Raw genomic sequence first — 22,044 nt, forward strand, 5'->3', positions numbered from 1 at the left:
ACAGCTGGGCTCCCCTCCCCTGTCGGCTGATACCTGATACCGTGGCTGTGTGGTGTTAACATCATGGGTTCTGACTGCTACTCGTTATAAAATGGAAACCTTCGGGAATCATAAAGCTTCAAATTCTAAAATAAGGAAGCACACAATTAAGAATTTTAAACTTTTTGGCGTGTAATACAGATCGGAAATTACATGATTTTTCCATTACAGTACCGAGCATAGCATGATGCTGATTTATGTAGCAACAGCAGGGCAGTGGTTGTTGCGTTGGAAATAGAAAGCTGGCTTCATTGCTGACTATGCCACCGATTGATCTACACATGGGTTCGCAAATTCGTATTCTTCACGGCTCACAGTTCACGTAGCAAATGTCTCTCACCTTTCTTCGACCGCCGTCGTTTTGGATGATGATAATTGAACTCAGTGCATGTGCCTAATTCACGCTAAATGATCTTACTAATTAGGTTTAAACCGACCTTATGCATGCAATGTAATGCCTGCTTACATCTCAGCATTATAATTTATAGTTTAGTGGGTTATGACACCGCCTTGATCCTAAGTTTGCAACAAGAAAATAAAATGTTTTCTTAGGGAAAGTGTGGTGGTGCGCCGGAAATCCCAAATCGGAATACGGTCTGCTTTTGTGATGTGCCGAAACACATCATGTTCACTGTCTTTTTAGTTTGAATTCATGGGTTGATAATTGATAGTTTGGCTATTAGAGGTATCTTTATTTTTCTATTACTTTCCATTTTCTCTTCTTTCCCTGGTCTTACTTGTTCATTAGGGTCAAACAAAAACTTTACTTTCCTCCTAAGTTTTTCTTCTTTACACGCACTTTCTACGCAATCAAACAAACATATCTTCCAAACAAATTAAGATTTCGATATTAATCATTGGAATTTAGCTTGGCGTGCCAAGGGAGACATCAAGAACAAAAAGAAAACAAGGATAAGAGCGTCTCCTTCCTTATCTTAATTAATTAGTGGAGAGGTGAACTGGACATGATAGCTCCTGGAGAAATTAAAAGCAACAAGTTCAACCCGCAAATCCTCGCCCACTTTTATTTGGGTCATAAGAATCTTGATGGGTTTTCATTTGTAATGTTGGTTTATTTTATATTCCATGTATTACTATCTCTGTTGTTGTTGTTATTCTTATTATTATTTTTAATTAATATGAATATTCAAGTCAGCTTGCAAGTATCTTGATTAATTTTATAGGCATGAAATTAACAATTTATTATTACTATTATTTATTATTATCACTGGCAATTCATTAATTTGCTAGTCTGAATTCACTATTATGCAAAAACATTACTGAGTATTTGGAGATTAAAAAGGATTTTATAAGTAAATGTTTAGTGTGCATATTTCTCCTCTCAAGTGTAACAAATATAAATTAATTCCCACATCTCTCTAACATGGTCAATCCAAGTCATTATTCATGATCTTAACTTGATTCTTAGAACAAAATTTACTTGACAGCTGTGGTAATAGTGGATCGAGTTTTGTACTCTAACGTGGAAAATGTTAAGAATCAATCTCTCTGGGACACACAAAATCCCCATTTATGATTGCATATTGATTCCCTTAGCCACAATGCGAGACTTGCGAGCTCTCTCAGCAAACTTTCCACCTTATCCTTCTCTTGACCAGGTCCATATCTATAATCTACAGTAGCCGCAATTAAATTTTTCAAGCCTTTTCTTTTCGGCGTAAAGTATAATTTTAAAAATCACTACTATTTATTTCACCTTTTCTTTTTTCAAGTGAAAGTAATCATATGTTTTCTTTCTCGATTATAGAATAACAAGGAAGAATTAGCCGCACTGTTTATCCCAACGGTCCATGTTCTTTGGGAGTCTTTGATGAACCCCAAAAAAAATAGAGGATTGAGTAATTTATACTAAAGGAATATTGTGGATGTTCATAGAATTTTTATTTTTATTTTTTATCTTCAGCATCTCAATCAAAGCTCTATAAAACCGTTGAGCAAGCCAAAATTCAGTCTATTAAATGAATCTTAGCAAGTTGTTTTATACCATACATCATCATCGACAAACTTTGTATGTTTGTCTTATAAAGATGGGTCGAAGATCGGCACTCAATCTGCCGAAGTATTTTTTATTGTTTTGATAAGATATTTTTAAAAATCGATGTTTCTGTTATTTCTTTATAAAATGCGGTTGTTTGGTGCTCAAAAGCAATTATTTTTTCCAGCTGCAGATCATCATTCATCGGTGAAAGGGAACACTGATTTCCATCCTAGTTATATATATCTTTATTGACCAGACGGAGATGAACCAAAAGAAAAGTTTTAGCGTTTGCAGCAGCGGTGTGACAGGTTAAAGTTATATTTTATAAATTATAGTTTTTTTATTATAATTTTTTTTAATATAAATTCCTTTAAAATTATAATTAAAACAAAAGACAACTGCTATACCTTAACACATTACCAAGCAGACACGATATCCTCGTGTACTCACGGACCTTGCCACATTACCGAGCAGGCACATCCCCATGCACAAAAATATTTCGAGGCAACAACTGTGGGCGCGCTCCACTGCTAGGCAGTGTTTGGAAACACGGCTGTGGCTGTGTTTTTAAAAATTTTAAATTTTTTTTTTGTTAAAATTTAATATGGTTTGTACATTTTAGATCGTTTTGATGTGCTGATGTTAAAAATAATTTTTTAAAAATAAAAAAAATCATTGACATATATTTTGGTATGAAAAGTTATTTAAAAAGCACTCGTAACTACACTGTCAAATACGCTATTCGGGGAGAAGCATATGAGAAGCCAAAAAAATGTTTCTTTGTGTGGGCTCTACAACTGATGGTGGGCCCATTCCCGATCCGTGACCCACTGGTTTTTCAAAAGCCCCACAGCAAAAGCAGCACTCCTCTACACGTCCCTGTTTGGTCAACGGTCACATCATGGACACGCAAGGGTGAGTAGTCTGATCAAGCGGCCGAAAATAAATATTGCACGGCGCTATTTGGAAACGCGATCCCAACAGCGTTATTGCGTTGGGTGGGTCCCAATTGGGAGTTGTTATTTTATGAGATGAGTGGCGTGGTCTTGGATTGGGATGGGTAGGAGGTGGAGGCTCGAACAATTATTGAAGGGAGGGACCCCTCCCTCGAGTTCCTCAGCTCCGAGGACATGGGCATGGTATCCAGATTTCACGCTCCAACAATGGAGTTTCTGGGATTGAATTTTGCGACATGCTCGGTTTTTGGGATGTTGGACCACTTTCTCTGTGACTAATACATTGCATTTTGGACTGTGTTATCACTTATCACTTACAGTTTGACCATCTTTAATTTTAGGTGATATCATTTCGGAAAATCTTATCTTCCTTTTCCTCTGAGGTCCCTCCCCCCCAGCCACTTTGATAATGATATTACCAGGGCCATGCCCCTTTTTTGGTGATTAGAAAGCAATTATTGTTAGGATATAGAAGGCATTTATTTATTACCACCGGTAAAAAAAAAAACTAAGAATTAAATGTGTCTCTAAATACATAACATTTTGACCGTAATAGTGTGATTATTATTTTATCAATAAAAAATTAATTAACTTCTATTGGGGATAATGTGTTTGTTTTTTTTAAGGGCCATTAATTGTTGTGATATTTATCAGGGACAATTCAGTTTTTTTTATATTTTAAATACATGGTAGAATATTACTCTTAAGAACTAATTTTTTAAAAGGTTAATGGAAACAATCCAATATTTTTATTTTTACATGCATGGTGTAAGGATTATAATACCTTTACAAAAAAAGTTTTTTTAAAAGGCTAACATGAGCAATTCGATCTTTTTATGTCTAGAAGCACGATAAAAGAACTATACTACCTTTTAAAACATATCTTGTCAGATTGCATTCAAGGTATTTTTTGTATTTTTAAACTAGTTTTTAGTTATTATCAAGTCTACCTGGGAGCAATTTGGTATTTTGACAAACATAAATATTACATTCTTTTTAATTATCGATGTGTGTGACGTCGTTCAACGTGCGTCCAAATGCCGCCCTCAAGGGCAGTGTTGGAAGGGTTTCGCCATGATTTCTCTGTTGGTACCACGCTTGTACACAACCGAGCAATGATTGGGCTTTGATGAGCTTTTCTCTCTCTCTCTCTCTCTCTTTTCCTTGCTAAAATATAAATTTATCTTTTTATTTTTCTTTAATTTCATCCATCATCATTTGGTTTCATTTATTTATTTTTTATATGAAACTTGGTCTTTTTTTTATTTTTGTTTGTTTATATTTTTCTTTTTCTAATTGAACTTTTTTTTTTAGTTTCATTACTCAATATTTGATTTCAAGTTATTTTTATGTCAAATTTAGTCCATTATATTTTTATTGATATTTCTTTTGTGTTTGGATCCTTTTTTATTGTATATTTTATTCAATTTCATCTCTTAATTTTGTTGTGCTATTTTTTACAGCTTACATTCTATAGAGTTGGTCACGTGTTGATTTTGGTTCTTTTTTAGATCTTTTTTTCAAATTGATTTTTTTTAATTTCTTTCTCCAAAATTTGATTTATCAGGAATTGATCTTTGTGCTATTTTTTTGCACTTTTATTTATATGGGTTATACCAATGTTATACTCAAGGTCGTAGGGCTAACCTAATTTTACTTATATATTTTTTATATATAATTATTATTTTTTTAATTTTTCATTTCAATATTGAATTGTTTGATAATTGAGTTTTATAGTTTTTTTATGTTATTACTTTTTTTTGTCGGTTTGTTTATTGTTGCTGCTTTTTTTATTCGTATTATTTAAAATAGTGTTTGGAATAATGGTTAATCGATGTGTTCAAATACTTGGATTTTTTTCTCTTTAGTCTTAGGAATTCCATGTTTATAGTAAAAGTTTAAATACCTGAAAAAACAATTTCAATCAATGAAACTTAAAGACCCACCGATGTTAAAGTTAGTATATATGAGAAATGTAACAAATATCTTAAGGTAACAAATGACTTGAAAGAGTCTTAAATTCCAAGGAATAAAGATGTTTTTTCTTGAATTTTAAGTGGGTTAATACTCTAAAATCCATAAGAGTTTATCTTACAAGATAAAAAAAAATAAACCCTTACTTAGATGGTTCAGGGGTTATATATATATATATATATTCTTGAACCTTGTCATTTTTATAGACGGAAAGGATTGAAAAGTCATCTACTTTTAACAACATTAACGAGACACAAAATAACCCTTACATATATTAATGAGACAATAAATATGGTAGGTTTCTTAAAAGACCCTGTATACACTTATGAGTATAAAAAAATCATTACATCAATATGAATGATTATTACAGATGGAGAGGCATGGCAATTTTTCATGCATTCAATATTTTTATTTGAGAAAGTATTGAATGAGGCAGTAAGTATGGTTCAGGGGATATATATATTCCTTTGAACCTTGTCATTTTTATAGAAGGGAAGGATCGAAAAGTCATCTACTTTCGACAACATTAACGAGACACAAAATAACCCTTACATATATTAATAAGACAGTAAGAATGGTAAGTTTCTCAAGAGACTCTGTATACACTTATGAGTATAAAAAAATCATTACATCAATATGAATGATTATTACAGATGAAGAGGTATGACAATTTATCATACATTCAGTACTTTTATTTTAGAAGACTGTCTAAAATCAAGTATATAGTCTTAGAGCTTAGTAATGGTTGAATCAAAATACTTTAAGTTTAACATATTTGTCAGACCCATGTTTTCTTGGGTCTGTCAGTCAGTCAAGCCTAAGTTTTCCGGGCCTGACATGTTTTCCAAACCCACGCTGCATTGGACATGACTGATCATTAAACCCAAGTTCTTTGGATCTCTCATGTTTACTAGATTCATGTTTTCTTGGGTTTGACTGATTGTCAAACCCAAGTTTTTAGGGTTTGATATATTTGCAAGATGCACGCTACTTTGATCTTGGCTAATTGTCAAGTTTAAGTTTTTTAGGTTTGTTATGTTTACTAAATCCATGCTATCTTAAACTTGGTTGATTGTCAAGTCCAATTCTTTGAGTCTGACATGTTTGTAGACTCATGCTATTTTAGACTTGGTTGATGCCAAGCTGAAATCCTTTGGATCTGATTTATTTGTCAAACTCAAATTATCATAAACTTGGCTGACTTTTAAACTCAAATTCTATGGATTTGACATGTTCACTAGATCTATTTTATTCGGTTAATATTTTTTCTATAAATAAAAATTTTACCCAAATATTTTGACTCATCACAGACTTTATATAAATGACACCTTTGAAAATACTAGCTGAAGTTTTTAATTATAAATGTCGCTAGATAAATCCTAATAGAATCTACCCAATTTAATTATTTTTTCAAGTTATTTTACATAAACATAGACTAATTAAGTCTCTTAAAGCGATGAATCATTCTGCAGTCGACACCATACTTTTCCACGAGTTCATAAGAAGTTAAACGGTAGATTTCTACAGGCGGAGCATTGGAGGAGTGATATTAGCTCAGCAAAACTAAAAACTTAAACCAACATTAGACTCGCGTACATCCCATACCGAGCCTAAAATATCCAACCCTGCAATGAGAAGAAGATACCATGGGCTTTAAAGATCTTTCTCTCTAATCGTATACTGGGCTTCAAGCCCACATTCACATTTGTCGCTCACTATATTCGTTTCTTCTCACACACTGCTGCGCTGAAAGACCACACCAAGACGCCTATGGCCACCGATATCCCTGTCATTTCCCCCGATACCTCGTCACCGATTCAACCCGATTTCTCCATCTCTTCTCGTATTCTCTTCTCTCTCACTGAACCAGGTGAGTTCAAACAAAAATCATCATCCGGTTGTAAGATTTTATTGCAGTTTTTTTTTTTAAAAAAAAAAATTGTGTATTCTTATAGTGAAATTTGAACTGATGTTCGATTAATATGCATCTAATCACTTGTTTCTGTATATTAATATAGAAATGTGAGGCAAAATGAAGCAGTATTAATCTTTTTTTTAATTAGTAATTAAAACCCTAGGGTTCTGGTCCCGATTGTCGTTATTTTCATGTGTCTGATTCTAGCTCAATAACCAATAATAATAAATGTTAATTAGTGATTATTATGTGATCTAATTGGATGAATCAGGCTATTGAGGTGACATGGGTGATTCAATTGATTTATCCGGTGATGGAGGTGTTGTCAAGACAATCTTGAGGAAAGCGAAAGCTGATGCGCTTTGTCCTTCGGATGATCTTCCTCTTGTTGATGGTATGGTATGCTCTTGCTGCTAGTTAGTGATTTTAACTAACTTGTTTTTGGTTTACCAAATAAAATATGAATTCTTGCTTTGAACAGTTCAATACGAGGGCACACTTGCTGAAACCGGTGAAGTTTTTGATACGACACGAATGGATAATACTGTGTTCTCATTTGAACTTGGGAAGGGCTCGGTGATTCAGGCATGGGAGATTGCAGTGAAAACCATGAAGGTCAAAACCTGCTTTCTCAATGCAAGCTTTCTACTTCGTTTTTAGATTTGTATCTCTTGTAGAGTAACATGTATATTTTTGGTTTTACCAGGTTGGGGAGGTTGCAAAAATTACTTGCAAACCGGAATTTGCTTATGGCAGTGCAGGTTCCCCGCCAGATATCCCACCTGAGTATGTCAATGTAGATTCATTTTTCAATTTGTTGTTTAGAATTGCTTATCTGATTCCGAGACTTGTTTGAATTAGGAACATTTGTGCTCAAAATAATGCCTAGGAAAGATCTACTGGAAATGAAATAAATGTGATTGGAGATTTTTGTCTCCAAAAGCGTTTCCTTGATATGATTGGTATTTTTACTAGAATCACCTACTGCCACTGCCACTGCCACCACCATTTTCACCCCAGCTTGTTGAGCATCCTCATTGGAATCCTTATTGGCCGCCACCATTATTTTCAACCTGGGCTGCTTGAATATCCTCCATGGCACCCTCATCAGCAACCTATTCAAACTATTAATAAAATCTGCATGTGTGCACAATCAACGAGGTAGTCTTAGACTGGTGTTTAAACACTAACATGAAGCCCATCCTTAATTTTTCCCCGTATAGACTCAGACCTCCCTCTTAGACAGCCTTTCAAATCTCTCACAAGATTTAAACCTTGGTGGATGGCAGTTGAACTGAATGTTTTTCTACACAAGCAATCCAATTCTCCTTGTGGATAGTTCTGAGTGTAGTCTTGGATCGTCCATCTTGGATATCTGATTCTAGTTTTCTTAGAGATATTAAAAAAAATTGTATACTTGCCTATTCTTTTGATGTCACAATAAAAAAAATAACTCATGAATCATGCATATAACATTTGAGGTGACTGTTTCGATGAAACTAGTCGTGCAATTTTGTGACAGAAACAAGATATCCTGTTTCATTAATCCCCCAAGTATGTTGGTCCAACTACCATTACAGATATACAGGATTCTTGTGCAATTTTATTATAAACTTTGCAAATCAGTAACGTTGGTGGATCAAAGATCTAAATTATTTGAATTGTAAAATGGAGCGTGTATGGCTAAAATAATCCAATGTGCCAGTTAGTGCACGCTCTTGGTAATTGTCTTCGCACTATCATAAAAATGGAGGTCTGGTTCTACTTTGATTAAATATTTGTATACTTTAAACAGCGCAACTCTTATTTTTGAGGTGGAGTTGGTGGCCTGCAAGCCACGGAAGGGTTCCAGTGTGACCAGTGTTTCAGAAGAGAGGGCCAGGCTCGAGTAGGTTATACTTGACATAAAAAAATAGATCACTCTCAATTTTGAATTATGTTTTTGGAATTTTCCTCACTGAAACAATAAAATGGCCTTGAGACATTCTTTAATGTCGCATCAGGGAGCTGAAGAAGCAGAGGGAGCTTGCTGCAGCAGCTAAAGAGGAAGAGAAGAAGAGGAGAGAAGAAGCTAAAGCCGCCGCCGCCGCCAGAATACAAGCCAAGCTGGAATCGAAGAAAGGTCAGGGGAAGGGGAAGGGAAAGGGAAAGGGAAAATAGGGCCATGTCGCTGTTAACTTCATGAAGAACGAATATTAGATAAATGAGATGATACATGCAGGAAACATTTGTTGTGTGCTTATTGACTTTGACCATATGATGATATGAAGGACCTTTAAATTATGAGTTGTTAATACCTTAAGATTTTCAGTTATGTACCGGTCAAGATTTAGATGGTGCGGGCCCTGGGGGTGCTCATGCCTCTGAAATAAAGCCCCAGTCCGCTCTCACCTGGGATGGTGAACTGGGTTATCTTTTTGGATTAGGCAAAGAGCTAGAGAGACCGAGTCTGTTAGTGTCCCCTCCTTGCTAAGAACAGATGGTGAACGCATTATGCCTGAGCTTTAAAAAGGAATCAATCTATTACTTAAGACGTAGGCTTTAGTTTGCATCCTTTGACCCTGACAGAAGATTTTACCATATAGTATTTCTTAGATCCCACATTGCACGGTTGACACCGTAAATGCAATATAATTACATTTCTGAGCTGCTGAAATACTGTGATATAACTTGTATTTATGTCATTGATTATACAGGAACCACCGTTTTTATAACGTTCAATCAAGTGTGTCACAACAATTGCTTAGCCACCCTCAATTAGTCCTTCCATGTTCATCAATGAGCTTATAAATGCTGTGTATTTAGTATATAAATCTATCAAAACTATATGCCAGTGCTTGTAACTAAACCATGTATGAAGCATCCAATCCACCTTGTCCATTTTCATTCCACCCGGATCCTGCCCTAAATTTACAGACTGGGCATGTTCCCTGTTGCCGTAGCCATGGATCAATGCAATTCGCATGGAACTGCAAAATGAAGATATTTTCTGGCATGAGGTCTCAAAACTTGTACTGGTAAAACACAAAGCCATTGAAGATTACTGTTTTGCATATGCATAAAATTCATCTGTTTAATCAATAAATTCAGGATTATCTCACTCAAAAGAGGGGAAAGAAAAAGGAAAAGGGGAACTGAAATAACTGCAACATAGCAGATGCAGAGAAATTGCTTCAACAAGTCACTACTTAGTATGGGCAAAATTTGAACCGAGTTTCTGACTGCCCGTGGAAGCAAGTCACAGACCAAATGGCATAAAAGAATGCACAGCGGTCTATGTTTTAAGCACTTAAATGAGGGACCCTCTGTTAAGTTAACGAGACCAAGTGGTCAGTTTAGATTAATAAAATAAAAGGGTGCGGTGCAGCAAAGTTAAATAACTACGAGAAGAGTCTGAACCTGATGTAAACATGGCAAGGTGCGGATCACTTCCCCCACGCTAACTTGCTCCAAGCACACACTGCAAGTCAGCTCATCATCCGAAGACTTCATGATCCCAATAGCATTACCTGTATCTTGCTTCTTTTGCTACAGAGAAGAATAAAAGAATGGCTGATTAACTGCGCTCATGTGAGCCAAAATGAAATTGAAAAATAGAGAGCTCCATTGCTGTAAAAAGGCATCATTATGCCTGATGTACTAAAAAGTGGTCAGCAGGTGCAGAAATACTTAAGCTGTCTCCAGTTGCATATGCAGTATTATGTTACTGTGTTCAGTATGCATGCCCAGTTGCACATGTAGCATCATCTACTGTGTCCAGTATGCATGCCCAGTTGCACATGTAGCATCATCTACTGTGTCCAGTAGAATTATAAACTGTGTTTGGCATGCATACCTACTCCCACAGATAGAATTGTATGTGCCTGACATGGTTGCTCATGCAAAGATCCACAAAAGTTGATTCTTTGAAACTTAGGAGATGCCCATTTGACAAGAAACGATCATTTGAAGCCAGTTCTAGACCATTAAAAGAAACAATTATTTGAAGCCAGTTCTAGACCATTAAAGATGGTAAACTAATTATCTATCCCCCACACTTCTATACCACCAACCAGTAAGAAGCTTTACAGCACTGAGTTTTACAGAGATACAGCCACTGAATGTGCATTGCTAGACCAGAACTAAAGCAGTTGAATTGTTAAATGACAAGGCAGCAGATTGCGAGCCACATTTGCACGTCTCAATGTGCACAATATAAATTTTAATGAACCTGAAGTTCTGACATACCTAGAAAAAAAAAAGGGAAAAAAAGTAATTGACATGAAACAAAGGCTTGTACCTCAGCCGAGACAGAAAAGGAGGCTTGTTGCCTTGAGGAGCCACCACTGTCAACAAGAAACAGCTTGTTGTCAAGACATCAAAACACAAAAACACTCAAAAGGATATGCAGAGAGAACAAAAATATGGATGATAAGCTATACCTATGTTGCCGATTCAGACTGGTTTTGTTTCTTTTCAAAAAGAAAAACTACATTCTTCTAAAAATCATCTTATGTGTTTGATTATTATTCACTTTGCTAAAACAGCTATCCAGGATCTGATTCAGGGAATGTTGGAAGAGGTGGGAAGTGAGGAGGCTCTACCTTCTCTCGATTTGGAGTGTTGTTCATTCATTCAGACTGGTTTTTAAGATATTCAAGTTCTCGAATCAACAAAGAAATCTGAAAAGGTCATGGGGAACTCCAAAAATTTTTTAACTAACTGCTCCAGCCCGACAATCAAACTGTTTATATGGAAACAAAATTGACACAATATGCAACCCCTGAGCATGGCATGCTTGCAGACACCCACAACCAAGAGGCCAAATGCCTAAGCAAACTCCTCTGTCTCTATAATGCCATTCGTATATTTTTCGAGCAACATTCACATAAAAGCACTTCTAAAATACACAAGTCAAACAAAACATTAACACTTACTTTTGAGGACCAGTGACCTTGTATTTGTGAACTGGAAGGGCATTTATCTCTTCCTCGCTCATTGAAGTGCCATTGGGAGCGTTATCACCATCCAGTGCTCTCAAAGTTTCATAATCTGCATGCAAACAACCCCTACATGAGCAATCCTTTTCAGAAAACAAACGAAATTAACAAGGAAAGAACAAAAGTAAAATGAAAACTAAACAGCATGTTTCATCTTTCAAAAAAATTGACTCGTAACACACAATTGTCCCCTTCCATGCACAATACAACCACGAACACAAACCTAGGTCATCAAACTCTCGATCAAGAAGTGCAAGCTGAAGCCTGAGTCCTTGCAAACGCCCTCTGGTAGCAAGGGCTATGGATGGCGGCATATGCAACCGCAACTCAGTATGACCAAGAAGACCACTTGCCATCACAGCATGGGCTTGCGCCTGAGCTTGGAGTTGTTGACAGGTTGCATACATCCTCAAAGTCGTCGCCATAAAAAACACACCAAGCACTAGCCAAAGCTACATCTCAAAAAAAAAAAAAACATAACATAGTTAGCACAAACAACTCTAAAACTCATCATTATCAGTAAAAAAAGATATGAAATTTACTAGATTCTGTATTCAGTTAAAAAAAAAAAAAGAGAAGAAAAATACCAGGAAATTAGGTGACATTTGGTGCGAGTTCAAAATCATGAATAGCAAGAGAACTGCCAAAACCAGTTGTAAATAAATAAAACAAAAGGCAGCAAGAAGAATTTGAAAGAAAAAAACGATTAAACTATAAGACAGATTTATTATTGTTGTTATTATTAATATTATTATTGATGATGATGATGATGTGCGACAATGATGGTGATGAAATTGAAGTTACCTGTGACAAGAAAAACAAGTGAATTGGAATTGACAGGCCGAGTTGCGTGAACACGCTGGTTATTGTTATTAGAAAAAAACACAACAAATTATTATATAATCAACAAGAAACAAAAATAAAGAAAGGAGTGACATTAATAATAAGATTACCAGTGTACGTCGTTCAGGTACAAAACTAGAGAAGCCATTTTCGATATCAGATCGAGTTCCCCGGAAAACAAAACTCATTCTTGTTTTCGTTCCTTCTATCTTGATAATAATTATATCATCAATGTATTTCTTTTAATAGCAATAACAATAGCAACAGCACCAGCTTCTCCACTCAGCTTCGATTCCGTCAATCTGCAATTAGTTCGTGATTTAGGGTTTCAATTTTCAAACACCTAACTCAATCAATGAGATGAGATGAGATGAGATGTACTTACAGAGGATGATCATGATGGATATGATGCGATCTAAGGGATTAAACAATGAATTTGTTGGTTGGTTTTAGGCCTTTCCTTTTGTTTTGTTGCCTAAAACCAACGCTTTCATTTCAACCTTTGTCGACTCCCCGAAGCCAATACTCGGTTCCGTTCGTTTTGTGAACCATTGCGTCCGTTATTATTTGTTAATGATGATGGTCTAAGCGACGTCGGTTTTGTGCTTTATATTCACCACACGAAAATGCTTACCATGTTTTCTCTTTCTTGGGATATTTGGGCTGGGCTGGGCTGGATGAGTATTTTGTTACAAAAATACGTTTTTTAGCCTTTTTAATAAACACCGAGTGTGATTATAAAAGCTAAATGGAATTTTATCCCAGCATTAAAACATATTAAATCCAATTAACCACAATCTTAAAACAATAAAAGTTCACATCAACTCTGACGCTATACACGTGAAGAAAAATTCCATTCTCGTAAAAAAAAAAAACAAAATTTGTTAGTTCATGGTAGTTAACCGCTGCAATAATTAACTAATTTTGAATTTCAAAATTATCATTTAATCATATTATAAATCCAACAATTGATACACGTGTCTAGTTGATGGAGACAAGATTAACACTTAAATTTAAAAAATTGACATTCGTTAGTTATTACAACATTGAACTGCCACCAACCTTAAATTCTTTTTCTTGTCCGTTAATTATCATGCGTGTGCAGACCAAAAGCCTGTGAGCCGGATTTCATGCTCAACTTGTAAAGACTAAAGAGTGTTTGGAACAAGAGTGATAGTTTTTTAAAATATTTTTTATTTTTTTATTTTTCAAGATTAATATTAATAAATAAAAAAATTAAAATTTTATTAAACTCAGGTTACACCCCCCGTCCCGGAGACATTTTTTGAACTTACCTATCTTTAAAGAGTGAGATAAATAGGAACTCAATTTGTCTGCAATAGCGACACACAATTGGGCTAACTTATACATTAGGTATTATAGCTCCAATATGTATCATGCATGGATTTTTATTTTTAGTTAGTGTTTGTTTTTATTTTTTATTTTAAAAAAATATTAAATTAATTTTTTGAACGTGGTCTTAATATGAAAAAAATAAAAATATTATTTTAATGTATTTTTAATTAAAAATACTTTTATAAAACATTATTAGTTATAATACTAAACACCCATAATTGCATGGACGGTACGGGCCTTTTGGAGGGCTTTTTGCCAAGCTATCACTAGCTACATCCAATCCCACATAATCTTAATACCTAACTTACTCTCTTCAGCCATGCTTTTTATCTGCTAATTTATTGCATATCTGCTAATTTATTGCATATCTCCTGATTTAGGTTTCTCTAGTCAAATCAAAATGGATTTGGCTTCTAATTTATTGCATATAAAACTATAAAGATAAGATAATATTCGTAAAGGACAGTCATGTAAATTCATCAAGTAAAAATGTTTTTTTTTTAGTTTAACGTGGGTGTCCGAGTCAGTTTACATGTACCTTGATTAATCCCACGGGTTCTGAAGTTAACGACTATATAAATCTCCAGTGGCCATCATATGAGCAATCATAAAGTTTGAACCTGAGACCATAAAAGAAGCAAATCTCATAATCTCACGTAAAATATTATTTTTTTAAAAAGGATATTTTTCTACCCATTCACAAGTGGATCACATATGGCGGCTGACACTGCCAGCCTTCCTCTCAGAAAGTTCAGAAATCCGTATTCAGGAAAACTAATAGCCGGTTTATTTAAAAAAGTTATATATGTATTTTTTTATTTTATTCGACTCATTTTAATATTTTAATATCAAAAATAGTTTTTAAAATCTAAAAAAATACTAGTTTAATATATTTTAAAATAAAATAATATTTTTAAAAACAATAGCACCTATTTTTACTCTACAGGAAACACATAGAAGATTTAAAATATATTTGGTAATGTGATAATGTTGTTTTTCATTTAAAAATATATTAAAATAATATTTTTTTATTTTTAAAAAATTATTTTTAATATTAATATATTAAAATAATATGAAAACATATAAAAAAAATATATTTTTTTTAAAATACTTATAAGCAGTCCATTTGCATCAAATGACAGAAGAGTACCTTAACAGGAGAACCGCTGGCACAGAGACATGGAGATTGGTGAAATTTCACAATCAAATGGCTCTCCAGAACAGCCGATAGGGCAACTTTTGTACACTATTGCTAGTTGTAAAGTGCAGAATAGAGCAAAATGTGCTGGCATGGCACCCACAAGCCAACTGCCCCCAGTATTAAACCAAATTAATCATATTTCATTAGTTATTTTTATTTTTATTATTATTATTATTATAACAGTTAGTTTTTAAAATATTATTTTTATTTTTAAAATTTTATATATGACATCACATATCAAAATTATATGAAATTTAAAATCATTTTTGAAACATGAAGACAAAATCACTCAGTAACCTGACACAAACCAAACCAAATTCAACAGAGATTCAGAGAATAACAAATATGAAAGCAATGGAAGTGAGTTGAATAATGTCATGTACGATACAAAAATATGCTACTGAGCAATGCATTTGATGCTCCAAAATCCCAAATTTTCTTCACGCACAGACACTGTCCGATCAGTGGGCCACGACTAGGCATCGTGGTGAACCATGGACTGGACGGTGGCTCATTTAATTGAGATCACAAAATCCAATCCCCACACTCCACAACGCCCCCGAAAAACATGGAACTTTATATATTCTCAACTCTTTAAAATAGGGTGGCACTGGCACCCCATCCATCAAAGACGGGTAATAAAGGGCCTTTTCCCTTTTTTTCTACTGAAAATATATAGACTTTATTAGGCCCACGTGTGAGCTGACCCGGCGCAGGGTAGTCATGCTAAATTCTTGACGTCCAAGCCGAGCCGTTGACCAGCAAGATCACACCTTAACTCCGCAAATCCAATCCTAGAATTTTCAAGATCATACTCCATCCAAACATTTTGTTGTTGGTGGTGACCAATCAAGAACGATGAAATTCCCAACTCGTCAGAGTTTCCGAAAGTAAAGCACCACACTGAATCCTTTCCTCTAACTTCACCCGGAACCCGATACAACAATCTTTGACCCGATACACTCATCTCGGCTCCCCGAAACATTAACTTAACAACCGGTAGATTTGGCAGGGTAGAGCTAGTTGAGTCAATCAAATAACAGAGATCCATTGCTCCTTGAAACACGTACTGAGGTTCGTTTAAAACTCTTAGAACCCCTGCAGTTTGTAATAGAAATTCTTTTCTCAAGGCACTATAAACCGGACCCAATAAAAACGTGAACTGGGTACCCGAGTCGACCATGGTTTGCCCTGCTCCGGTATGGTCCGGTACAAACACCGATTTGGGCAAAGGCAAAACCTTGTTATTTACCTTTATTCCCTCAAGCTGAACCGAGTAAGCGACCCGATCAAAATAGGGTAAAGGGGTCGAAATTTGAACCAAAGGAGTGTAATTTAAGGGTTTAAGCCACGAGTATCTGGCTTCCCCAAGAAGCAAAAAACCGGTCGAGTCAAGACCCGATATGCAATATGAGAATTTTCTAAATCCCATCTGGTTCACAAATGATAATGACCCACGGTTCATGCCCATTAACCCGGTTGTCTTTGCATCTTCCTCTGTATTGGAGCTAGAGCCCGAGTCCATGCACCCGAAAACAGTAGCGGGCCGCGTCAACGATCCGAACCGGAAAGTTTCAAATGCGAGGTGGCCTTCAACGGAAGAGGCATCAGCGTAAGAGATGATGAAGTGGCAGAGCTTGGCCGGGTCACAATTAACGGGCAGGGTAAGGTCACTGGTTCGTGTCTTGCAGGTTTGTGAAGAACAAGGAATTTTAGTGTATGTTTTGGAGGCAAGAGGATTAAAAATGGATGTAAAGTTTGGTTCTTTTTTGCAACGGAGCCAAGAAAGCTCACTGCCTGTGTCAAGAACCATTGTAATGTTTTGTGGAGGCGTGCCAATGGTGAGAGAGGCAGTGAGGGTAACATTGTGATGAAATAAGAGCTTGCCTGTGGTTTTTGAAGAACTATTGGAGAAGAGTCTTCGTGTTGAGATATGATGGTTGTTTTGGGTTCTTAGAGGTAATATTATTGGTGATTGATTTGAAGAGAAACATTGTTTGGATTGCAAGAAAATGAAGGAAATAAATAGCTGGACAAGAAGCCCAAGAAAAACCATGATGTTTTGTTTAATAAATTCTGTTTATCTTGGCTTGGGGCTTCAATCGCTTTCAATGGCTTATAATTGTAAACTTGAAAGATCAATGAACTAATTGATGAAGGCGAGGGAGGGAGTTGCGGTCATTCTCGTGGAGTTTCCTTTATTTGTGTTGCTTAAATACTATGCTTGGAAAAATGCATTCATTGTAAGAGAATACGTGTTGTTAGTTTTGGAGACTGGGATTTTCGTCGTGTGGACAATTACATAACAAAAGGCCTTTTCTCGGGGATGATGTGAATGACACCTTCGAGTATACTGTCACAGGGTTAAATTATGGTCGAAATTTTCCAGCTTTTTTGCGGCAGACTAGCTTCTTCTCGGATTCAGTCTTTTTTTTTTTTTCAACTACTCATTTTTATCTAATAATTAAGTGTTTTTCTTCGTCTAGAAACTTTTTTATACTTTTCCGTGTTACAATACAAGTGAAACATATAATTAAAAAGAATATAACCTATATAAGCACACATATTATTATATAAACCAATTTCAATCTTTATTAATCTCAAAACAACAAAAAAATAAACAAATTTGTATGCATGTATTCTATGCACAAAACTTGAATACTATACATAAAACTAACATACTATACATCCAAGCTAACATTTCCCTACACAATCAAGACTATACAACCTATTTAAAAACAAGCATATGAAAAGTTATAAAATATAAAACTATCATCTCTATATTTTAAAAAGTAACGAGATGTTTTTTTTTTATATATTTTCATTAACTTAGTGGATGGTTTTGTTCTATATTCTTATAATCTTAGTATCTTAAGAAGCAATTTTGGTGATGTTTTCAAGTTTAGTAACCATACCTTCATGATCTAGACACTCATTTTTCTCGTAAAACTATCATATTAATTGACATAACAACTTACTATATTGTTGTGTAATTATCATTTTATGTTATTGAATCTGTTGTGTTTATTGTCTGTTTTGGATTCTCTATCATTCAAGTCTAAATTTGCATTAGTTTACTACTCACATAGACTAATGCTTACCGATTTTGCCATTGCTGCTAAATTTAATGCTATTCCACGAATTGCTACTATCCATTATGTCTTTCCAGCAATGCTTTTTCGTCTGCGTAGTCATGTTGTATTCATGTTGGATTTTGATTCCGTGACATGTACCCTTCCTGTTAGGAAAAGGGTAATTTTCCAAAATAAAATTGACAAATTTCATCTGCTAAGTTTATCCACGGGCACACATGAGAATAGTTATAAGATAATGATGGTTATTGAATCAAGCATGTTGAAGTGGGGATTAATACATGTTTGGTCGGGAGCTGACATATAGATCTTAGGTTAGGTGCTTAATTAATTGTTTTTAATGAAATCATAATTTAAAATTCGAATGTTACTTTTCTCCTTCCATTGTCGTAGTTTACTAAAAATTTCTTTGTGGTTTCTTAATTTGGCACGAAAAGCAACTGTTATATGTGACAGGCATTGCATTGCGGCTTGCATTTTGGCAAATTCCACTCCCCTTTCTTTGCATTCTGATAGGTAGCAACTGCTTAATGTTGCCCCAAGTCAATTAAGATACTAAAAAATTAGTTAATCAAGGCTTGAATTTCTTGACGACGAAACAAAAACTGTCTTTTAAAGTGATTGCTACATTGAAACTATATAAAAGAGTTTGGTAATTAAATCATCTCCAAGAAACCCTGTGCGCTAAAACAATGTCCTCTGCCTTAAAAAGTTTATTTTATTGAAGTTTCCATGAAAACTTCTGGACCTTTTCTCTCGGCCGATGTCAATTGCTTGGATTTTCTACTTCATCACATATGCATAGTGTCCTGAGCGCGATTGTTACATAACTTTTGTAGCACGAGGCTGTCCTGTAATTTGAGTACATTGTCAATAAAACGACACCATGATATTATTACAGGCTCGACTTGAATTTTTTTCTTCTCCTTTGAGAACTGTGAGCACTTACAATTTTTGTGTTTATGAGAAATCTGTTGTTTTTTTAGTTCAAAGACTGTATCTCCAACTGCTTTCATGGTGCATGGAGACAGTTTTACAATGGCCAATGAGCCCTTTCAAAAAGGGTATCTCTGGAAGGTGCAGTGGGGGACAAAAAGTGGATTGTTTTATCAAAACCAGGAAGAGCCCAAGAACCGGTAGCCATCAAAACCCTTTGGTTGGAAATGAGAAGCTCTTATTTAATCTTGTCTCTTGAACAATAATAGACAAGCGAAATTGATTTATGTGTAAAATATTCGTGATTGTAACCCAGAATTAAACAAAGGTTTGAAATTTGAAACTTTCGGCAAAGATTCGTAATCGAGACTTTGGTCTATGGGAAGGAAATCGCTTGCCAACTCTTCCAATCAATAAATTGTAACAGGGAGAAATTTTTTAACTTTAGCTTTGTCTCGATTGCTGATTGACGGAAACAAGTCAATTATAACATATTGACAAGAGTTCTGATTTCTTATTGTAATTTCACATCTCAAGAATGTCGTGACGTAACTAAAAAAATGTTGCTTATTATTATTATTATTATTATTATTATATTTAACAATCATTCCATATTGCATATTATGAAGTTAAAATATTGAATTAATTATATGCTGAGGTAAAATAAAGCAAGGATCAAAATTCTAAAATACAAGGACCACGCTGGATGAAACTCAAAATAGTCAATTAGTTCATCAAGCTCTACATAAGATCTCTAGCCTGTGAAAGAAATATATTTTCAAATGAACCTAAAAACCCACTAGATAAACAAATGAATTGTCATTACTGTTAAAAATTATAATGTAATTAACAATTACAGTTATAATGAATTATAATATTACAAGCTTTAGATACAATAAAATATTCAAGAAATAAAATTTTTTTTAAGAAAGCTGATTAAAGATCAAAAAAACTTTCAAATAAACACTAATTAATTTATTAAAAATTCATTCATTATTAAAAAAATCATCTCAATTTAAAAGTTTGAGTTGTTAGGTGAGATTTTAATATATAATTTATATTATTTTTTAATATATCCCTTTAAATAAAATATCTAAGTATATAATTTATATTATTTTTAAAAATATCATCTCAAATGAAATTTCTTTGAGATTAAAACTTGCATCAATATATAATTTATATTATTATTTTAAAATTTTTTCTCAAATAAATTAAATTTAAAACTTGTATAAACTCACAATATTCTATGTTATTAATTAATTTTAATTATAAAAAAATAAAATTATTGAGATTTGAATTTATTACCATTTAAACAACAAAACTTTAATATCATATTAAAAAAATACAATTCAATAACTTAAAATATATATTAAAAAAATAAAATTATAAAATAAAATTTATATTATTATCCTATATAATGATTCCTCAAATGAATTGGCGGCCACCAAAATTCATTGTGCTTCTGCTTCATCGTGCATTAGCTTTCTATCGTGAGACAAGCCAAGTCACAACTGTACTGAAGAATCACGAATCTAGCTAGCTAGCTAGTGATGACACCTCAAGTAACCAGACGAACCTCTCGCTATCAATCGCAAATCGAATAGTTATTGCATCGTTGGCTTTTACACAATTATGCAACACATTTTCTAGAATAAAGACAGAATACTTCGACGGTAAAGCGCCCATATTTACACTTCCCTGGAAAATTGCAGGGGTTACAATGTTCATCTTATGTCCACTAGTTAGTTGAAAATATGCCTCTCCTTCCAATCCATTGTTTGGTTACCGACTCACTTTCCAGAACATTTTCAATTACTGTTCGATAGCTGGATTGATATGGAGACCGGCAAGACACTCAATGCCAAGAGGACAGCTCCGGCTCATCTCATCTTGAACTATTTAGCCGAGTAGATTTACGAACTAAGAATCTCCTTGACGCATACTCGGTGTAGAACTCTAATCTCATGCTAGAACATGGAGTGAAGTTTTATGAAAATTCCAATCTTGGAGTGGATAGCCGATCATTAATAGAGATTAAAAACAAAACTTGAACTTTGCTAGAATTGGCCTTCGGGTTGCAAGTTACATATTTTAAACAATTAGACCTCCGAGGTATTTGCTTTTCAGTTCGGTATATGCTGGTCGATAGTCTATATCCTTCTTTTATTGCTTCTAAACATAAAGATACCTAACAAAACTGGGACTACTTGTCTCGCTAAAGTTTATTTACACAAATTGTTTTAAAACATATTAATGGCTAATGGAGAAGTCAAATCGAAAGGAAACAAAAGAATTTGGTGTGCTTTCATCATCAAAAGTCATGACCTAGGAAGAAGGTCAGTCGGCGATGCATGCAAAGTGTGGATCTATTCTTAGGAAACCTAACGCGTTTTTAAATCTAGAAACAAGACCCCACTTCATTAGATTTGTGGATGCTGATTCCAGTAAGGTTTGATTGTTTCTGGGGGAGGCATGCTTATTTCTCCATACATTAATTAATACTTACGAATTCCATGCATGATTGCTCTAATCTTAATTACAAAGACTAATCCAGATCTTTCCCAGCTACTTGATACTATGTTGATTATTGACCTTGGTGAGGCATATGTCGGTCCATCTTTCGTTTCAGTTTCTGTATTGCAATTCTTGTTCTTGGAATATATACATAAATCTTGTCACGACTGTGGTGAAAGTTCACTTTTTTATTTCTGGAAGTCTTCTTGTATATTTAAAAGGAAAATAAACTTGAAACTA

The 22,044-nt window shown here is 34.5% G+C and overlaps 3 protein-coding genes across 4 annotated transcripts; 1 reads left to right on the forward strand and 2 right to left on the reverse strand.

Moving 5' to 3' along the window:
* Positions 1 to 6,678: 6,678 nt before the first annotated feature.
* Positions 6,679 to 9,604, forward strand: LOC133697476 (peptidyl-prolyl cis-trans isomerase FKBP20-1). The gene is made up of 6 exons (XM_062120050.1): positions 6,679 to 6,838; positions 7,155 to 7,277; positions 7,365 to 7,498; positions 7,590 to 7,669; positions 8,679 to 8,771; positions 8,887 to 9,604. The coding sequence occupies exons 2-6, from the start codon at positions 7,169 to 7,171 to the stop codon at positions 9,041 to 9,043; spliced, it is 573 nt and encodes a 190-aa protein (XP_061976034.1). The 5' UTR covers positions 6,679 to 6,838; positions 7,155 to 7,168; the 3' UTR covers positions 9,044 to 9,604.
* LOC133697475 (E3 ubiquitin-protein ligase SDIR1-like) lies at positions 9,532 to 13,254 on the reverse strand. 2 transcript variants are annotated; one of them, XM_062120048.1, is made up of 9 exons: positions 13,091 to 13,254; positions 12,816 to 13,007; positions 12,667 to 12,721; positions 12,450 to 12,502; positions 12,086 to 12,314; positions 11,800 to 11,914; positions 11,163 to 11,208; positions 10,283 to 10,411; positions 9,532 to 9,852 (listed from the first exon to the last, which is right to left on the reverse strand). In XM_062120048.1, the coding sequence occupies exons 2-9, from the start codon at positions 12,891 to 12,893 to the stop codon at positions 9,727 to 9,729; spliced, it is 831 nt and encodes a 276-aa protein (XP_061976032.1). In that variant the 5' UTR covers positions 12,894 to 13,007; positions 13,091 to 13,254; the 3' UTR covers positions 9,532 to 9,726. The 2 variants fall into 2 exon arrangements, with proteins under 2 accessions (XP_061976032.1, XP_061976033.1); XM_062120049.1 differs by lacking the exons at positions 12,667 to 12,721; positions 13,091 to 13,254 and having other exon boundaries at positions 12,816 to 12,956.
* Positions 13,255 to 15,597: 2,343 nt separating this feature from the next.
* LOC133697474 (aspartic proteinase PCS1-like) lies at positions 15,598 to 17,577 on the reverse strand. Its single transcript, XM_062120046.1, has one exon. It carries the CDS (start codon positions 17,316 to 17,318, stop codon positions 15,984 to 15,986), a length of 1,335 nt encoding a protein of 444 aa, XP_061976030.1. The 5' UTR covers positions 17,319 to 17,577; the 3' UTR covers positions 15,598 to 15,983.
* Positions 17,578 to 22,044: the final 4,467 nt, after the last annotated feature.

Source organism: Populus nigra, chromosome 6, assembly GCF_951802175.1.
Source record: "Populus nigra chromosome 6, ddPopNigr1.1, whole genome shotgun sequence".
NCBI lineage: Eukaryota > Viridiplantae > Streptophyta > Magnoliopsida > Malpighiales > Salicaceae > Populus > Populus nigra.

Excerpts from the sequence above, each read along its gene's own strand:
- LOC133697476 (XM_062120050.1), top strand. The coding sequence starts at position 7,169 with ATGGGTGATTCAATTGATTTATCCGGTGATGGAGGTGTTGTCAAGACA. Across the intron at positions 7,278-7,364 it reads TGATCTTCCTCTTGTTGATG|TTCAATACGAGGGCACACTT; the intron begins GTATGGTATGCT and ends TGCTTTGAACAG. Across the intron at positions 7,670-8,678 it reads CCGCCAGATATCCCACCTGA|CGCAACTCTTATTTTTGAGG; the intron begins GTATGTCAATGT and ends TACTTTAAACAG.
- LOC133697474 (XM_062120046.1), bottom strand. The coding sequence starts at position 17,318 with ATGGTTTTTCTTGGGCTTCTTGTCCAGCTATTTATTTCCTTCATTTTC.
- LOC133697475 (XM_062120048.1), bottom strand. The coding sequence starts at position 12,893 with ATGAGTTTTGTTTTCCGGGGAACTCGATCTGATATCGAAAATGGCTTC. Across the intron at positions 12,315-12,449 it reads AAATGTCACCTAATTTCCTG|CTTTGGCTAGTGCTTGGTGT; the intron begins GTATTTTTCTTC and ends TTTGAGATGTAG. Across the intron at positions 10,412-11,162 it reads CCTTTTCTGTCTCGGCTGAG|CAAAAGAAGCAAGATACAGG; the intron begins GTACAAGCCTTT and ends TCTTCTCTGTAG.